This window comes from Monodelphis domestica, chromosome 1 (assembly GCF_027887165.1).
Source record: "Monodelphis domestica isolate mMonDom1 chromosome 1, mMonDom1.pri, whole genome shotgun sequence".
Lineage (NCBI taxonomy): Eukaryota > Metazoa > Chordata > Mammalia > Didelphimorphia > Didelphidae > Monodelphis > Monodelphis domestica.
The window spans coordinates 274,845,438-274,865,077 of record NC_077227.1 but is presented as its reverse complement, the minus strand read 5'-3'; the positions used below and the strand labels follow the sequence as shown (position 1 = coordinate 274,865,077).

The window sequence follows — 19,640 nt, the reverse complement described above, 5'->3', positions numbered from 1 at the left end:
TAAGCCACAGAAGATAGCTCCAACATTGTGAACCAAACCTAACCAAACTTCCACAGATAAACCAACCCCAAATGAACTGCCTCAGGAATTATTTAGCACATCCGACAACTTCAGAGTCACTGATTTTGAGAGAGATGAAAAGCTGTGGAAAAACTGAGGGAGAAAACCTTCTTCTTTAGAGCCAAGAATGCCTCTGGAAACATGTGCTATGACGGAAAGAACCTTGGACTCAAGAGACCCAAGTTCTAGTGCTGGTTTTGCCCTTAGCTCTATGTGTGATCAGACCATCTCTATGATGACCATGTCATCTCTTGGAGCCTCTATTTCCTCATTTGCAAAATGAAAGTATTGGGTCAGATGATCTCAAAGGTCCTTTCTACTTTTACTATCTCAATTATGAGACAAGTTTTGGGCACTAAATACTTAGAATCTTACCCTTATTGAAATCCTGTTCTGTAACCTATTCAGTGGGGGATATTAAAGTAATAGTAGAAGTAGGCACATTAAACATATAGCAAAGGTGGTAGTAATTCTATATCAGGAAAAGGTAAGGGATAGAAGGGGAAAGAGATGTTGAAATTAAATACAAGTAATAACATTAAATGTATTTAAATTATTTTATTCAATTGAATTGCTTAAGGACCTATAAAGTCTTCCATGATTTAAAACAAATCTACACATGATAATGTAATGACACTACAAATCCAGGCTTCTGGGTAAACTTCCAAAGTAGTTCCTGGCAGATACACTTAAATCTGGAGAAGAAAAGAGAAATTAAACCAATGCTGAACATTACAATTAATTTTAATGCTTAATTTTATGTTCGAGAATTTTCATAAAAATGCTCCTCCTTGAGTACAACTTACCAATTCAGAACAATCCATTCACTTGTTCTGATACAGGATCTAAGTCAATGTCATAGAAGCAGGGCCGAGTTGGGAGACCAGGCATTGTGCTCATCTAAACAACAAAGTGGAATTGCAAAAATGAAAATTATAACCCTAATAATCTTCCCTCTACCTTCCTCACATAGAACGAAACCAAAGAACAAAGTCATATGGTCATTTTTCTCATTGTCAGTTAAGGGAGTAGAAATGTATAGTTATGGAACTTGCCACTTGCCACGTAAACATCATAGAATCACAGATCAGAGCTTGAAATAATCTTAAAGTTCATCAAGTCCAATGCCTTATTTTTTATAAATGAGGAACCTGGAGGGTTAGTAATCTCTCTAAGGTTATGCAACTAGTTAGTAAAAGCCAGGATTGTGATTTTGGTTTCAGTACTTTTAGTGCAATGTCCTTTCTACAACACTATGCTGACTTCTTGCATTATTTTTGGCTACTTGAATAGTTTTAGTAATGCCTTTTGCTTTTATAATACATTAATTTCTGAATATATTCACTGGCCTACTCCTACCCTGAAAACATTGTCTTGAAACAAAGATGAAAAAAATTAAAATAATTCAGTGAAACAAACTAATACATCACTTACATATGACAACATATGCAATCTTTAATAACCATATAGTCCTCTACTCCTTTATCAATGAAAGGAGGGAGGTTTATTTTCTTACCTTCTCTAGGTCCAAGTATTCAATTTCACTTTACTGTTCTTTCAATTTATGCCATTGCAGTCAATGTATTTATTGTTTTCCTGCCTTTGTTTACCTTTTCTCTGCTTTGGTTTATTTGAAGCTCTTCTTATATGTCACTTCTTTTGGCACGATAATCTTCCATTACATTCACATATCCTAGTATTTAGCCATTCCCTAATCAATACAGTTTTTGTTCCCAGGTCTTTGTCATCACAAGAAGTACAGTTATGAATATTTTGGTATATAGGGGACGTTTCTTTTGGTCTTTGACTTCCCTGGAGTATATGCTCAGGAGGGGGAATGTGTCTGGGAATGGATATTTTAGTCATTTTTTTCTATATAATTCTAAGCTGTTTTTGAGAATAAGACCACACACAACAGGATAGTAGTGTGTCTTCCAGAAATGCCTCCATCATCAACTAGCTACATCTTTTGTCTTTTTTTGCCAATTTTGCCTTCTATTTAAAAAAAAAAGGCTGAAAGCTCAATTTGTAATTCTTGTAATCAGCCCAATTAATAGCAGACCTGTAAGAAAGACAGCCATTTCAGCCAAACTTAAGAACCTGATTCATGAAATTGTCCCATGTACTGGTTTCTAACAGGTAGATGAACAAAGAAATCTGCTCAACAAGAGTAAGTACAAAGTGTAAAAGGGTTCAATTATCTTGCTTGCTTTTAGACAAAGTAAAATGAGATGGGTAAGGGTTGTTGTTCTTTTTTGTTGTTGTTTTAAAGAATGGATTAGTCTCAGAAAGCAGACTCAGTAATTTACTTCCAAAACTAAATATATACTTAGGTAGCAATTCTTCATGACTCATGTGTACTTAAGCAAAAAGTGCTTTTTAGAGAACATAGTTTTTACTGTCAATGTTCTTATTAGTTCAATTTAGACTTCCAAAAACTGAAGAGAAGCTATAAAATAAATGCATTATTAAATCACTGAAGCCTTTGCTTTTACTTCCTAGTAGTAATACTTTTGGGGGGAGGGAGTAGACAGGGAAATCAGGTTAAGTACAAATCAAAATAGCTTAAAAACAACTTTTGCACAGTACATTTTTATTTTAAAAAAGATGCAAGTGCTACTTAAACGTAGTTTGAAAACAAGGCATTTGAGGTGAAATTTTGAAAAACTGATCAATTGAAGGATCTTCTGTAATACAATGCAGTTTTGAAATCGTATCACCTAATGTTGACATTTCTAGGCACAGCTAGGTCCTGATTAGTGCAAATAATGAATCCTATGAAGTGGTCACATGTATTTGAATTTGTACTCTTCCAAGTTATAAAATACGGTAATTGGTTCTAACCCAACAGAAATATGCAGTGCCAATTCAAACAATGCAACCACTGCATGGGATGCATTATTTGAATTAATTGGGTCCTAATGGGATCAACTATACTAGTCAGCAATTCCTGAAACACAATCTAGGGATTTAGGAGATCTATAAAGTTAGAATCTGGTGCTAAATGCTCTGAGCAGAAGTTGAAAAGAGAATAAGTTGGAGTTTAAGGAGAAGGTGGGTAGGGAACAGGGAGTGGGGGGGAGGGGTGGAACAGGACCAATCAGAAAATAAAGTTGTAAAGATCTACTAATTATATTAAAAAAAAACAGGAAAGACAAAGATATTAAAAAAGTAAAACTAATAGTGAACACCTCATATGAATATAACAGTATATGAATATAACAGTATAAAAGTTAAAATAATCTACAGGACTTTGCAAGGTCTCCAAGATATCATCTGGTAAAAAGTTATCAATCTGTAGAATAAAGAACAAGAGTTCTGATAGAGGTCATAGCCAACTGCTGCTCAGAGAACCACAATGGCTGGAAGAACCTTTTCTGGGAAGTCTGTTATCTGGTATTTTCAGGAAGTCTTCCTGGGTGATAGGCAAATTCAATAATGGAATTCTCTGAGTTGTTGCTAACTACTGTACACACGTCAATTTTGGAATCAAAATTATTGATGAATCTACATGTGTCCAAACAGATGAAAAGTTTCCAGTTAATGTTTTAAAGTGCATTGCTATAGTTCCACTGACTTAGATATATAGGCCAAATGGCAAATTTGAGCAGAGTATTGCTTCTTTTTCTTATCTGGAAAGTAGGCTCTTTTTGCTGGGTTATTTCTTTTATTTCTTGTCTGTATCTTTAATTCTCCACTTATATTTCTATTTTATTCTATCAATGCAGAATAATAGAGTTGTAATATTTTCATAGCTACTAAACACTGAGTTACTTAAAAGGGAAAAATATCGTGCTGAAGGTCCTGGCTATTTAATATTCTTACTTTAAAAGATGGTTGTATGATGGATGTGGGATTAGTAAAGAATGAACAAAACATTCATACCTCTTGATCTATATATCCTACTGCCATGTTGGTGAACCTATAGCACACGAGGGAGGCACTCAGAGCACTGTCACCCTAGCCCAGAGTTCACCAGAATTTGTTACTAGAAAGCTAGAGGGACATGGGGCAGAGATGCTCCCCTTCCCTTCTCCATGCAGTTTGTAGTTTGGGTAATTGGTGTCTAAAAGGTTTGCCATCACTGTCCTACTGCTAGGTATATACTCCAAGGTCAAGGCAGAAAAAAATTCCCTAAATATGTCCCAATATTCATAGCAACTTTTTCTGTAGTAGCAAAAGACCTGGACACATTCCTCATAGCTTGAGAAGTGTCTAAACAAGCAGTGTCAATGAATGTAACATAACACTATTATACAATAAGAAAGGTCAAGTGTAAAAATTTCACAGAATCAAGGGAACCTTGAATGAACTAATGAAGAGAGAAAAGTAAGACAAAGCAGGAAAACAATACATATAATGACCACAATATAAATGGAAAGAACAATCTACAACCTAAATGCTATGTAATTGTAATGATAAGGCTTGATCCAGAAGAAAACTGAGTAAATGCATTTCTTTCTTTTCATTGCAACTGCATATATTGTCAGAAACAGTTAATATGTTGGTTGATTTTAATAGCCTGCTTTTTTTCCTCCTTAATTTTTTTTTTGCCACAAGGAATAGCTTACTGGGTGGTAAAATGGAAGGATATAATCAGAAATGATTGTGAGCAATTCAAATATAACTGTTTTATTTTAAAATGATAACTTAATATCATTTTTATTTGTTAATTCAGTTAATTGGCTCAAGTCCTTAAAATGGGCTTGTCAATTCCAGGAGAGAGAATTAACACTGAACATTATAAGACATACCAATATAAAAATTTCAATTACCTCTTCTGTTTAAACATTTATTTGTCTTCTAAAACACAGTAACTTGTTACCTTTCACCTACATGGTAAGTTGATTTAAATATATCAACTTTTTTGTACAGCTTTTGTAAATGTTTCAAAGAAATGAAATCTGGTGCCTAGAGGTAGTATATTCAACTATCAGACAAATATCAGACACTAGGACACAGAAAGGGAAAATTTTTAAAAAGTTAGCTTGAGACAAAACTGCAAATTGGGACTGGGTATGAAGTAGCCTTTCCCCCCCTCATTCCCTAATCCCTTTTGTAAATGTTCTCAGTTAGCTTCCAAGTTAGAAAGAACGAAGAAAATACACTAAAATCTAAATGACTATTTTAATGTCTTCTCCCTCCTGGGGTATCTACATTTCAACAGGGACAATTCCTTAATCCAAAGGAATAAAGTTCTAATGGTAGAATTTCAGACACCTGCCATGAAACTCTGAGGGATATGGATAGGGGGTAGGAGTAGGAAATAGAGCCTTTCCCAGTGCCCCTAAATAATGTATTACACCTACTTCTTCTCTGAACAAGGCCCATCCTGAACTCAATCAAAGTCACAATAGAAGTGGGAAAACTGGAAACACACCCCTGGTTATTATTCACCAGAGCAGTACTTGCATCATACTTAAATGACACCAAACAGTGCACCTCAGCAGGATTAATCATTCTGATAGGTCCAACTCCAATTTTCTCCTTTGGGAACAATGTTTTTGTTCATTTAGCCACTTACTGGTGACTCTAGTAATGAACTTAAAATAGGAAGTATAATTATGAACAACATACCAAGGATAGTTCTCTGTGCAGCACTTACCGTCCCCACCAAAGGGTACAAAAATCCAGCACCAACACTGGCCCGGATGTCGCGAATTGGAAGAACAAAACCCATGGGCACACCTTTCTTCTCTGGGTTATGAGATAAGGACAGATGTGTTTTAGCCATGCAGATGGGTAGGTTTCCAAATCCCTAGAAAGCAGGGAGGAAAGTGGGAAGGAATAACCAAGAAAGGAAATATTTATATTAACTGAACAAAACAATCATTTGAACATTGTCATTGTACTGTTCCTTACATTTCTTTATAAAGCCAAAAGACTTTAATTTCTTTTGTACTCATCTAAACAGGACAGAAATAACTTCCACCTCAATGTCAAGTATCTTCTGTTTAGCTATCAAAGACTAAAAATATCTCAGGTACTAGTTGGATGAGAGATTAAAACATTTAAAAATCTAAAGCACAGCTGAAGATTTTTGCTTCCAGTATTTCACGGATATAAATAATATAGTATGGAGCAGCTGTATTGATAAGGCAAAAGATACAACATTTTACCAATGCTTTCCATATTTTTCTGACACACATCCGTAATATGCAGCATGCCCAACATGAGAAAATCTGAACTAACATTCAATGAAAGCATAATACTTTTCTGAAGGAAGACATTTCAGGGCAGAATTGGCCAAGGGATGGGGGACTTAAGCAGAGGAAGAAGGAGGGAAGGCTCAGAGATGATCTCATCCAAATCCCTCATTTCATAGGTGAAAAAACTGAGGCCCAGGAAAATTGCAATTTGCCCCAAGTCTTATAGATACTGGTAAAAATGGAAACAGAATTTCCTACTTCAGTGCTGTTCTTTCTGTTTTCTCATTAAAATAGTAGAGAAAAATAAAAACCATAAACTCCTACCTGCTTTGTATAGACCTCAACTTTATGCTGAGCCTCTGGCAGTAATTCAATGTCATCTGCTCCATAGATTTTCTGTGCAATTCTCCTGATCTTGTCTATAACAGGGAGCTGAAGGGTGGGTGTATTGGTGGAGAAGGAGAGAGAGAGACAAGTGAATGATTGTCATGCAGTCACTTATAAGAATATTCACATATGGGGGAGAGAATAAGGCACAAAATATTTCTATTTTCCAGATATGTCAGATTTTCCAAATGCTGTTCTACAATTACAGACATTTCTTTTGATGCTGAATATAGGAATCACAAGCACTGTAGATGGCATAGAAAGTGCCCAACGGAGCAGGAGAAGAAACATGGCTTTCTCCTCTCATAAGTGATAGAAGACTATGAGTACCAAATGTTGCATATGAATGTAATGGTTTTGTTTTAACTAGTTTAAAAAAAATTCTTTCTTAGAAGGGTTCTATGGGATGAGGGTAAGCTATATTGGAGAAAATGTCTCTTGTGTAAAAAGCTCCCAGAAGGCACTGCCAAAAATTAAAACAAACAAAAAAAACCAATCATCTGTATCTTCTTGATTTTTATTAAGTAAAATTTCAGGATCTTGCCTGAGTAGGTAAGACCATTTTCTCTCATTCTCATGCTCCTTTAGGCTGTTCTCTTACCTACTGCCATCCATTATACTCCCTCTATGTAATTTGCCTAAATTTGTACCTTCCTCCCAATAATTCCTCCCTTTTCCAGTTACACATGTGGAGACTAAACCCCTGGGGATATTAACAACCTACTTGAACTTATTCCTCAATGATTAACAAACTCCATTCTACCATGCCATCCCCATTGAAATGATTCATCTCCCTCACTATTCTGACCCTCAGTTGACCTCTAGCTTATTCCTAATTCTCCTCAAACCCAACCCCCCCCCCACTCTCCATGTCCCATCTCAAATACTTGCTCCATAAGTCAACTTGCTTTTTATTTTAAAACCTTTCCTGTCCCACTCTTTTTATCTTCTATCCCTCCCCAAGATCTGGTTCCCTCCTGAGGGCACAGATACTCCTGGCCATATTTTCCAGCTGCATTTTCATGTATACCCCTTTTCCACCATTGCTACCAATGTCTCTGAGGTTTTCTCAATCCATATTTATCGCCACATCAAGATTCTGGGGGCTATTATCTGATCTCTAGGACATTCACCTTCTTTGTTCAATAAGTTAAGCACCTGGCTCAGTCTTTCTCTCCTACCTTTATATTAGGAAATTTTGGTGTAAATAAGGACACTTTCTTAACTTCTCAGCTCCTTAACTCCCTCATTTCCTACTTCATCCACACATAGGGATCTTGATCCTGCCCTTACCTACAACTGTTCCTCTTTCTTGTTTCCAAAATTTGAAATGCCTTTATCTTATCAAATCACATCTGTTGTCATTTTACCTTTCCCAGGTAACCCCAATCCTCTTCATCTTTACTCTTCTCCCCAGGACATTACCTCCATTGCTGGCTACACTTTTCTTCCTTCTCCATCATGACCCCTTGGTGAACCAGTTCCATTCTATACTACTGTGTTCTCTGGAGGTCCTTGTTCCCTAATCTAATTGCTGATTTTGCCCTGACAAATGTCTCAGCCTTGGATTATTCCTACTATCCACTGCCTTCTCTCTTATTCACATGCTACTGAATGGAGCTGGAGAAAAATCATGAAACACACTTAGGTTACATAATTTCAACTTAGTCCTCACAGCACCAAGACAATATTTTTATTATCCTTTATCCCTAAGGATTCACTCACCATGGTGGCTTTTCCATACTTTTTACTTTTCCATGCTCCCCTCTCTTGCCACCTTCTTAACCGAAGACTCCTGCCTTTTAGCCTTCAAATCCAATCTGTTGCCAAGGTCTGTTTATTTTGACACTTGTAACATCTCTTGTACACATATCCTTCTTTCCTCTGATTGCCAACATTCTGATGTAGGCTCTTCGTGCCTAGACCACTGGAGTAGCCTTCTGGTTGGGTGTTCCTGCCTCAGATCTCTTTTCACTTTAGTCAAAATGATCTTCCTAAAGCATCAGTCTACACATGTCACTCCTCTTACTCTCCTCATTCAACAAAATGTTGGCTCCCTTTCACTTCCAAGATCAAATATAAAGATCTTCTATTTGGCATTCAAAGCCCTCCCTAATCTAACTTCTTCCTACCTTTCCAGTTTTCATATGCTTTAAAACACCCTCTCATATTTTGTGATTGAGCTGACCTCTTTGCTGTTCCTTCTACAAGACATTTTTATCTGTTGACTCTGGGCATTAAAAAATAATCACCTCTCAGAGAGATGCAAATCAAAACAACTCTGAGGTATCACCTCACACCTAGCAGATTGGCTAACATGACATCAAAGGAAAGTAATGACTGCTGGAGGGGATGTGGCAAAGTAGGGACATTAATTCATTGCTGGTGGAGTTGTGAGTTGATCCAACCATTCTGGAGGACAATTTGGAACTATTTCCAAAGGGTGCTAAAAGACTATCTGCCCTTTGATCCAGCCATAGCACTGCTGGATTTGTACCCCAAAGAGATAATAAGGAAAAAGACTTGTGCAAGAATATTCATAGCTGCACTCTTTGTGGTGGCCAAAAATTGGAAAACGATGGGATGCCCTTCAATTGGGGAATGGCTGAACAAACTGTGGTATATGTTGGTGATGGAATACTATTGTGCTAAAAGGAATAATAAAGTGGAGGAATTCCATGGAGACTGGAACAACCTCCAGGGAGTAATGCAGAGCAAAAGGAGCAGAACCAGGAGAACATTGTACACAGAGACTGATACACTGTGGTACAATTGAACGTAATGGACTTCTCCATTAGTGTCAATGCCAAATGCCAATGTCAAAGTCCCTGAACATTCTGCAGGGATCTAGGAGAAAAAACACTATCCACAAGCAAACGACAAATTGTGGGAGTAAAAACACCGAAGAAAAGCAACTGTTTGACTACAGGGGTGGAGGGGATATGACTGAGGAGAGACGCTAAATGAACACTCTAATGCAAATACCAATAACGTGGAAATGGGTTCGAATCAAGGACACATGTGATACCCAGTGGAATTGTGCGTCGGCTATGGGAGGGGTGGGGGGAGGGAGGAAAAGAAAATGATCTTTGTTTCCAAGGAATAATGTTTGAAAATGACCAAATAAGAGAATGTTTAAACTGTAAAAAAAAAAAAAGCTAATAAGTGTTTGAGGCCAAATTTGAACCAAAGACCATCTGATTCCATGCCTGGTTGTATTACCTAGTTGTCTTTTAAAAAAAAAAAAACTTTAATTAAGCTGGTTTAACTTTTCACAGCTTTTCTGTGCTTTCTGAGACAATATTCTGTGGTTCTGAGACAATATGAAGTAATTTTGCCCATCATGATTCCTTGTTAAATTTTACAAAAAAGTTTACTAACTGAAACTAGTGTTTTCATCCTAAACTAGTGCTGCCACACTTCCTCACTTGCTATAGCAGCCAAATATGTACTGACAAAAGGTATTTACTGGATTCTTTTGGTATTTCTAATGTGGAAGCGGATTTAGTATAGTTAAACTTCTATGATTGCCATTCATTTCATTCTGGATACCTATTTTTCATTTTCATTGTTAGTTACTTGTTCAAATAATGCAAGCATGAAAACTTTGAACCGTATTCTATGTCCTCACCATGATAATCTCAATTTTTATATTATTTTGCATTTTCTTAATTTTTCAAAAATTATATCCAGATTATACCAAAATAATTACACACACACACACACACACACACACACACACACACACACACACACACACACACACACACACACATAATCACCTCTACCTACTATTTATTTGTTTTAAGGCAGAAGAACTGTAAGGTAGACAATGGGGGTTAAGTGACTTGCCCAGGGTCACATAGCTACAACATGCCTGAGGCCAAATTTGAGACCTTGGACTCTAGGTCTATCTCTCAAATCACTGTACCATTGACCCTCAACTCTCGGCATTTTTGCTGCCGCCCTCCCCACCCCCCGAATTCTCTCCCTCCTCATATGTCTCCTGGTTTCCTTCAAATCCCAACTAAAATCCAAACTTCTGCAAAGTCTTTCCCAATCCTCCTCTATTCTGGCACCTTCCCCTCTTTGATACATCTCATTTGTACATGATGATCACTTGCACACTGCCTCTGCTATAAGACTACAAGACTTCCTTAAGAGCAAAGACTGGTGTGATCATTTTTTGTATCCCCAATGCTTAGCATAGTTCCTGGAATATAGTAGGAGTTTAATAAATATTGTTTTATTTCATTTGACCTAGAATTTATTCTTCTGACATAAGCCTTTTCATTGATTTCCTTGTTTTTTCTCTTTCATTGAATGCACCTGTTCCCACATCTTTAGTTCCCACATCTTTAATTCACTTTCTATGTGAAATATGCCCAAATATGTTTAAGTCCTGAGAATCAGTCCAAAGTTGCCCAATGGACAGCTTCACTGCCTGAAGTATATCAAGTTTAACAGATTTTAAACTAAAATAATCTTCTCTATAAACCTTGATCCTCCTCCAATTTTTTTCTTACCTCTGCTTAATGACAATCTCCTAGTTGCCCAGGAGAGATTTCTCAGTTATTTTCACTCCTTCCTTCTCAACCCCCACATTCAATTAGTCACTAAAGTCTTGTTGATTCCATCTCTGCCATGCCTTTCAAGTGAAGGTCTCTTTTTCATCCACATGACTATTATCCTAATTCAGGCCCTCATTTCTTCTCAACTAGGTTCTTGCAAATAGTTTCTAATCTCTACCTACCACTTTAATTCATCTTATACACTAGTCCCAGAGTTATCTGTCTAAAGGATATCTCTGAATCTGTTGCTTTGCTGATTAAAGAAAATAAAAATACAAAACTTTCAATTGATCCTCACTACTTTGTTTAAGGTCAAGTTTGAACCCAGGTTCTCCCAAATGCAGGCCTGGTACTCTATCCACTGTGCTACTTTGCTGTCCCTTAATGTTTTCATAAGATTACAAATTAGCCTTAGAGGTTAATTAGTTCATCCCTCTCATGTGGCAGATGAAGGCATAGAACCACAGAGGGATTAATTTTTTTTGTCCATGGTCACTTGGCAGAATTTAGGCTTGAACCGCAGTTTTTCTGATTTCAAATCCAGTGCTCTTTCCCACTATACCAAAGTGAACATAAAATATAAACTTCTCTGTTTAGCTTTTTCAATCCTACCAAGGGGCAGCTAGATAGCTTGTGGACTGAGAGCAGTATCTAGAGATAGGCAGTACTAGGTTCAAATGGGGATTCAGACACTTTCTACCTGTGTGATTCCAGGCAAGTCACCCCTAATACTTAGCCCTTATTGTTCTTCTGCCTTGAAACCAATACATGGTATTGATTCGAAGACAGAAGGTAAGGGTTTTTTGAAAAATCCTACCAAATCTGGCCAAACCCACCTTTCCAGCCTTCCCTGGATATTATTCCCTACTTCCATCTTCTGTGATCTAGCCAAAAAGTGACCCTTTTCTCTGACACTTGCCCTTCTGTCTTAAGAATTGTTACTAAGAGAGAAAGTAAGGCTTAAAAAAAAAAGAAAAGAAAAAGAAAGCCTGAGATTCATATGTTTTTGGAAGATTTAGGGGAAAAAAATCAGTTACTTAAAAGTTGAAAAGCTGATGGATTCTTGTCATTCCCTTCACTCCATAGCCACACTTACAACACTATCTTTTCAATGACTATTCTATTAGCTTAATGAAGTTTCTTGATGTAGAAGATGTTGATTACTGAATTCAACGTCTCAGAAGAAAAAGGGTATATGAATAGGGAATTTCTCAACTCTCAACAAAATGATTCTTTTCACCAAAATGCCCTATACAAGTATCATACTTCAAAGTCCATGGTATCAAAAATGAACACCAACACCCATAGGTGAACACCCAAAAACCCATAGAAAAAATATGATGTTTTAACATCATTCTTATATTTCAAACCAAGGTGCTAATTATTAATCTTGTTTTATGCCTGATAATATTCCAAAACATCTGGAACATAGGATTTAAAACAAACAAAACAAATCACTCTGTGAATTAAGCTTATTTCATTATAGTGTTAATTCTATAAGAACACGGTTGCTGGACCTGAAAGAATTTAATTTACTCACTAATGTCAAAAGTGATCAAATTCTGTGGAGGCAATTCTGTTTTGCACCTGAAGGTCTCAATGAACTCTTGAGATAGATAAATCAGAGAGTGGTGGTAAGAAAGGGGCTGTCCATTCTTCAAGTTGAACCTATTAGGGTATTGCTGCTCTCATTCTGTCTGCCAGTGTATATGACCTCTTAGGTCCAAAGATCTTACGAAGCATAAAAGAATGAACTCTAAACGTGACTCTGTAAGAGAGGACCCCTACCGCAATGGACTTTGTAAATAGTATACTGCCCTTTAGTGGTACACCCCAGACTGACCTGATGGCTTCTGTGAGTTACTATTCTAGTAGCTGGGATGGAGATGATCTGATTCGTCTAGTCTCTTCCTATTCTCCTTCATCTGAATAGAAGAATACATTCACAATACAACTAGCTGGGAGTCAGTGTCGTCTGTTCTCAGGGAACAAGGAATAAACTGGTCTACATGGGAAATCATGGTATGAATTTAGCACCAGTAGCACAATACTTTTTAACACTTTTGTGAGTCATCTGCATAACAATGAAATAATAATTAAATTCTTGGGAGGTGATAAAGTCACCAAGTGAGAACACAGAGAATAGAAGAGTGCCCAGGGCAGAGTCCAGTTGGTTAGTCGATCACAAAGAGACCCCACTCACCTCCACGTCATAGAGGAGCTGGAAGTGACTTGGTGCCTGTGATGCTCTCTGGACTGCATGAGCAAGGGCAGTAGCCCCTTTCCCTCCTTCTGCCCAGTGAGTGCACTTCACTGCATCAAAGGCTCCGGTTTCCTTAGCCAAACGAGCAACCAGCTCCACTTCTGCTTCAGTATCAGTCCTGTAAAGGCAGCATTCAGTATTACCACACAGATCCGTGTTCAACATGATTAAGGATGTCTTAATTCAGTTATCCTTTTGGCTACACTTGAAGATGTAAGCTCCTTGAGAGCAAGTTGGTCTTTCTTTTTTACTTCTATTTGTATTCCCAGTGCTTGGCATTGCCCCCAGCATGGAGTATGCACTTTATAAGCTTGGTGATAGACTGACTATTAGATATAAACTATTTATTTTTTAGAAACCCTTTACCTTCTGTCTTGGAATGAATACTGTGTATTGGCCCCAAGGCAGAAGAGTGATATGGGTCAGACAATGGAGTTAAGTGATTAGATGTAAATTATTAAAAGGGATTAATTGCTATTAAACATAAGAGACTATGACACACTTGGAGATGACAAAAAAGCGAAATACCTTTTGTGAAATAGAATGACAAATTATAAGACAGAAAATCACATAGCAGACATAGTGCTGGAAAGGACCTCTTGTACTAGGCATAGCATCAGCACTTACATATTTATTTAAAGACTTATCAGGGTTCTGATAGTTCGGTTATAACATGGGAACATCACTCCTACCTCCACATCACTAATAAAAAGAGAGTTTTATAGCTAAATTCTATCTTGGAGCTTTAGTTAAGACAATAGACTTCATCTTTTCCATTTACTGAGAGAAGTTTAGCTCTGCCAGAGGAAATGTTCTGTATAACGCCAACAAAAGAAGCAAATCCCTCCATCCCTGGAGCCTGGTGATAGGAACTCATATAGAAACAAGATGTAATTTAATTCACATATTTTTAAGGTAGGTTGTTCATTCTCTGCTAAACACTAGGGTCAAGTTTTCTATACTCATGCCTTTAATTCCTCTTTCATTTGGGAAGCTATTATGTTTGACTTTGTGGCAAAATAAAAATTGGTTTTGGCCAAGACATTTCAATAACCCAGCGTGACCTAAGGCACTGTATCCCTTCTGAAGACATATTCCATCATTAAATTTGGTCACTCCGAAATGAGCATTTGTACCTAAAAAAAAGCAGTCAGTTCCTTCTAGGAATACAATAAAACTTCCAATAAGAATCCCTCAAAATATGATAATTGACCCAATAATAATAACTTTGTACAATGCTTTAAGATTTATTACTGAGTGCCCTCTTGAGTAAGTATAAGTATTCCTGTCTTAAGTATCATCATCTTCATTTTACAATCATACAAAATACCTCAATTACATTTTAGGGCAAGTTAAAAAATCTAGGTTTCCCCAGTCAGCCAGCCAGGCTGGGTGTGCAGGGACTAATCACAAGCCAGATCCCACTACTGATCAGCACGGGAGCTTTGACCTGTTCCAGTTCAACCTTCCTAAAGCAACCCAGTAGCACTTGGCTCCTAAGGCTTACCATATTCACCTAACTTAAGTGTAGACATTGACTTAGCCCATTGCAGCTCACTCCTGAGCAAGAGATCTGCTAGCCTCATCCTCCCTGGTAGCTGGGATTATACTTGTATACAACTATCTCTTTCTTTATTGACTTCTCTTTCCACTTACTTGAATGTATTGATAGCTACTACTACTGGAATACCAAACATCCTGGCATTTTGGATTTGTTTGCCCAAATTGCAGAAGCCTTTTTCCACCAGTTTCAAGTTCTGTAAAAAGAAAAAAGTTGTAATGAAAAGTAAGAAAGTAGTAAGAAAAAGCGTAATGTCTTATGAAGGCAACAAAAGTACTGTTGAGGTAGCAGTAAAAGTGTCCCATTACGACCCCAGATATAAAGCAAGTCACTCTGATAATTGACAAAGAAAATAACAAATGGGTTTGTGCAATTTACACCCAAATGCCTTTATTCTTAGTTTCAACTGGTCTTAAACATTCTGGGATGAGTTTAACATAAATTCATAATATTAAATGAAAACTCAAACTTTCTTCCTTGAAATACTTGAATATATTATTATTTGGACTTTCCTCCTTCTGGTTTAGAAAGATATGTATGCTTGGGGGCAGGCGAGTGCGCGCGCGCACACACACACACACACACACACACACACACACACACACAGATGAGATGGACAATTATAACATTTGGTTTCCTGAAGAAATTATATGTGCTTTTCCTTTTAAACGAACGTCCACCATAGGTCTCTTAGAGTGACTTGGATGATAGTAACATAGTCTGATACTAGTTAGAAAATTTGTCCAACAAATTCTCAATATCTTGTTTCCATTTCTTAAGAATGTTTCTCGTACTTAATGACAACAATTTAAAAGGAACAAAAAAAATTCAAATTTTGGCTGGAATATTTCTTCCCTTTAACATATGAGCACTCAGTTTGTCAAGATTGACTGAGAATGAAGATTTGAATGTAATGTTTTGCAAATGAAGACATAAATTGAATTGGCCAGTGTGGTCATTCTAAATGAGGAAAGAAATCTGTAGAGAGGCAGGAGGGCATAAATTTACCTCCTATACTTCTTATTTACAAAATAACCACAAAAGGCAAATTTAAGCTTATAAGAATGACCCTCAGTTGCAACAGATAATGGCCTATTTCCAAACATTTTAAATGGAATAAGGATGCAAAATTAAGTAGTTAGATTAGAGTGCAAGAACTGAAGATCTGTGACAGCAGCTGACTTCTGATCTCTCACATAAACTACTTCTAAACAAACATTCCAGCATGCTTCTGAAAAAAAATTTTTTTCTTTGAGAGGCAAGTGGCTAACATAAATATAAACTGTAGTCAGGCTTCTGCTACACATACTTCTTTGGCAATGAGGAGCAGCAAGAAGGCCTCCTTATTATTACAAATGGAAATAATTTTGAGGAAACTAATCATGATGGATTTTTAAAAAAAAATGTCAATTTTTCTTTTTTAAATTCAAATCTACAGAGGAATATATGGACAATATGGAGTGTATATATATTAAGAGTCAACATTTTTAATGGGCTCCACTTTAAACCAGCCCACACATCGAATGAAGAAGGACCACAACAGGTAACTCATACATTCAAAGCCACTGACACACACGAAAAAATAATAATATTATTCAAATTTTTATGGCATTTTATGGCTTCAAAACAATGTAATTACTATTACCATTTTACAGAGGGGCAACCTGAGGCTCTGAGATGTAAAGTAACTAGCTCACAGTTTTGTGGCTATTTAAGTGCCAGAGCTGGGATTTAAACTTCAGCCATCTGACCTCATATTTTTTCCAGAAACAGGTAGTCTAGGATTCATGCTTAAGATTACCTCTTCTATGTAATCCTTTGGTAGAGGTACTCCAGCAGTGACCTAGATGGAGGGAAGGGGGAGAGAAAGAAAAATCAAATATCAGTAAATAGGCATTTCCAAAATGTGATTTTATTTTAGCTTTTAATTTGGATCTAGGCCTTTTTCCTGAGGACACATATTTCTCAATTCAAAAATATTTATTGGCATTCACATTTATTTACTATCAAGTATGATTAGTATCTCCACCAAAATAATTACATGTGTTTGGGGGGGGGGGAGGGTTGTCTTCATTGTCTACAGGGAACTTCTAGTCAAAGATTAAGTTCCAAATCTAAATGATCAAAATGTTTATTTTCTTAACAGAACAATTGATCTTATACAAGAAGCATCCTAACAGTATCACCAACACACTGTATCAAGATACAATTGCTTTGCTTTCTTTGGATTTTTATTACATTTTGGTATGTAAAAAGAATTATCTGATTGTAGCCTCTAAAGATGCATAACTAAATTCTAAAATTCTGTCTTATGCTTATTTTCTTGTCAAGCCCACAAGTCAGTAAGCATTTAATAAGTCTACACCATGTACCAGCACTGTGCTAAGCACTGGAGAGACAAAGACAGAGCTCTCAAGAAGCTCAGAGTTTAACGGGGAAGACATAATTGCAGACAACTATGCCCAAACAAGAGGGAAAGCATTAGCAGTAAGGGAGGAATCAATAAAAGCTTCTGGCAAAAAGTAGGATTTTTGTTGGGACTTGAAGGAAATCAGGGAAGGGAAAAGCAGAATTTAGGAGAGAATTTTAGACAGAGAACAGCTAATGAAAAAGCTGGAAGATGGGGCATCTTGTGTGAGAACAGCAAGGAGCCCAGTGTTATTGAATTGCCATGGATATGGTAGGACAGAGGGGAGAAAGAAAAGAAACAAGAACACTAGAAAGGTAGGAAGAAATCAAGTTATTTGGGGCTTATGATACCAAGCAGAAGATTTTATATTTGATGCTGGAGGTGATAAGGAACCACTAGTTTACTGAGAAGGCACGTATGTGGGAGTGGTGACATGGTAATGCCTTAGCCTTTTGGAAAATCAGTTTGAAAACTGAGTGGACGATGGACTGGAATGGAATAAGGAGAGACTTGAGATAGGGAGACTTTTATTTTAAAAACCCTTACCTTCTCTCTTGGAATCGAAACAAGACAAAAGGTTAGGCAAATGGGGTTAAGTGATTTGCCCAGAGCCACACTGGAGGTAGGAAGTGTCTGAGGCCAGATTTGAACCCAGGTTCCACTGAGTCCTAGGCCTGTCTGTTTCTCATTAAACCTTCTTCCTCATATTTCTTTCATAAAACTTTCAAGGAACCTTTGGATCACAGGTCTGCTACTAGTACCTATCAGCTATTGAGAAAATTGAATCAAGGAGAATAGCCTGGGCATAAAAGAGGGATTTCATTGTCTTAAGGGTGAGCATAGGACTACACCAAATCATTAGGCTAGAGAATCAGTCTTTGGATTTGGAAAGATTAGCCTAGGAAAAATTTCCTGGGAAAAAAATCTGACTATGAAGTCAGATTCAAATACTATCAATTAAGATATTGGATAAATTTCTCACAATCACCTTTGAGGTCATCCAACTTTAGTTAATGAGATTTCCTTGTTAAATATTTTTCATAAGGCACTTTGTACTATCAAGGTATCTTTTTTTTTGTCATCTCCATCCTTTCACTTGTCTGAATATAGGGTTCTGTTTATGGCCAAAATTTTTTTTCTATGAAAGTCTCACTAGTTCTGTTTGTTCTTTATGTGAATACTAGTCCCAGTTTATTTCTGGTCATTTTCTCCATCTCTCCCATTTCATTAAAGAAACAGTTTAATGAAAACATCCATTTCTTTGCAAATCATTAACTAGGGAGAGAAAAAAGTTCCTTTGGAATTAAATAAGCTATGTCCCATTTAAGATAGTGCTATTTTCTCTTGCACTTGATCCCTTATACACTATTACTAATGGGGATTGAGGCTGGGGATGTGTGCTCACAAACTTATATGTATGCACAGAGTTGGAAAATGCCCAGCAGCTCCTAAGCAAACTCTTTCATTTACTTAGATGTTGTTGCTCTCAGACAATTCATTATGAGGGCTTGGTAAGAAAAACTTTCAACCAAAAATGGGCAGTACCCTCCTACTGCTTTATCTTACAATGATTCTGTGTATTGTGCATCACCTGTAGCACTTATTAGTGAAAAAATACTCTGTACATAGTAGGCTCTTAAGTGTTTGCTAAACAAATGATTCATAATTAACAAGGCTGGATCTCAGTACTTACTGTGGGGCCTCCTCCGTGCATTTTAAGAGCTCTAACAGTGGCAACAAGTACTACTACATGAGGACGGAGACCAGAATATCGGCATTTGATGTTAAAAAACTTCTCCATTCCAATGTCGGCTCCAAATCCTGCTTCAGTCACTGAAAAAAGGCAAGAGAAAACTTTCCTACTGTAGCTTAGTTTATAACAAACTCAAAAAGCTAGGTTGGTGGGACGAGCTAATATTATAAAAATGACCATCCTACCCAAACTTATCTATCTATTTAGTGTCATACCCATTGAACTTCCAAAAAACTTTTTTACTGACTTAGAGAAAACCATAACAAAGTTCATTTGGAAGAACAAAGGATCAAGGATATCCAGGGAAATCATGAAAAAAATACAAAGGAAGGCGGCCTTGCAGTCGCAGACCTCAAACTATATTACAAAGCAGCGGTCATCAAAACAATTTGGTACTGGCTAAGAGACAGAAAAGAGGATCAGTGGAATAGACTTGGGGTAAGTGACCTCAGCAAGACAGTCTATGATAAACCCAAAGAGCACAGC

General features: G+C 37.0%; 1 protein-coding gene across 1 annotated transcript in view; it reads right to left on the bottom strand.

The window, feature by feature from the left end:
• Positions 1 to 603: 603 nt before the first annotated feature.
• The window catches only part of MTHFD1 (methylenetetrahydrofolate dehydrogenase, cyclohydrolase and formyltetrahydrofolate synthetase 1), an 80,800-nt gene continuing 61,763 nt past the window's right edge, over positions 604 to 19,640 (bottom strand). Inside the window, exons 21-28 of the mRNA XM_007473015.3 lie at positions 19,095 to 19,234; positions 16,793 to 16,834; positions 15,087 to 15,187; positions 13,371 to 13,548; positions 6,534 to 6,641; positions 5,666 to 5,818; positions 867 to 960; positions 604 to 755 (exon numbers count right to left, since the gene is read on the bottom strand). Of these exons, the coding sequence (XP_007473077.1) occupies positions 871 to 960; positions 5,666 to 5,818; positions 6,534 to 6,641; positions 13,371 to 13,548; positions 15,087 to 15,187; positions 16,793 to 16,834; positions 19,095 to 19,234 (812 nt within the window). The 3' untranslated portion in view covers positions 604 to 755; positions 867 to 870. The remainder of the gene's footprint in view (positions 756 to 866; positions 961 to 5,665; positions 5,819 to 6,533; positions 6,642 to 13,370; positions 13,549 to 15,086; positions 15,188 to 16,792; positions 16,835 to 19,094; positions 19,235 to 19,640) is intronic.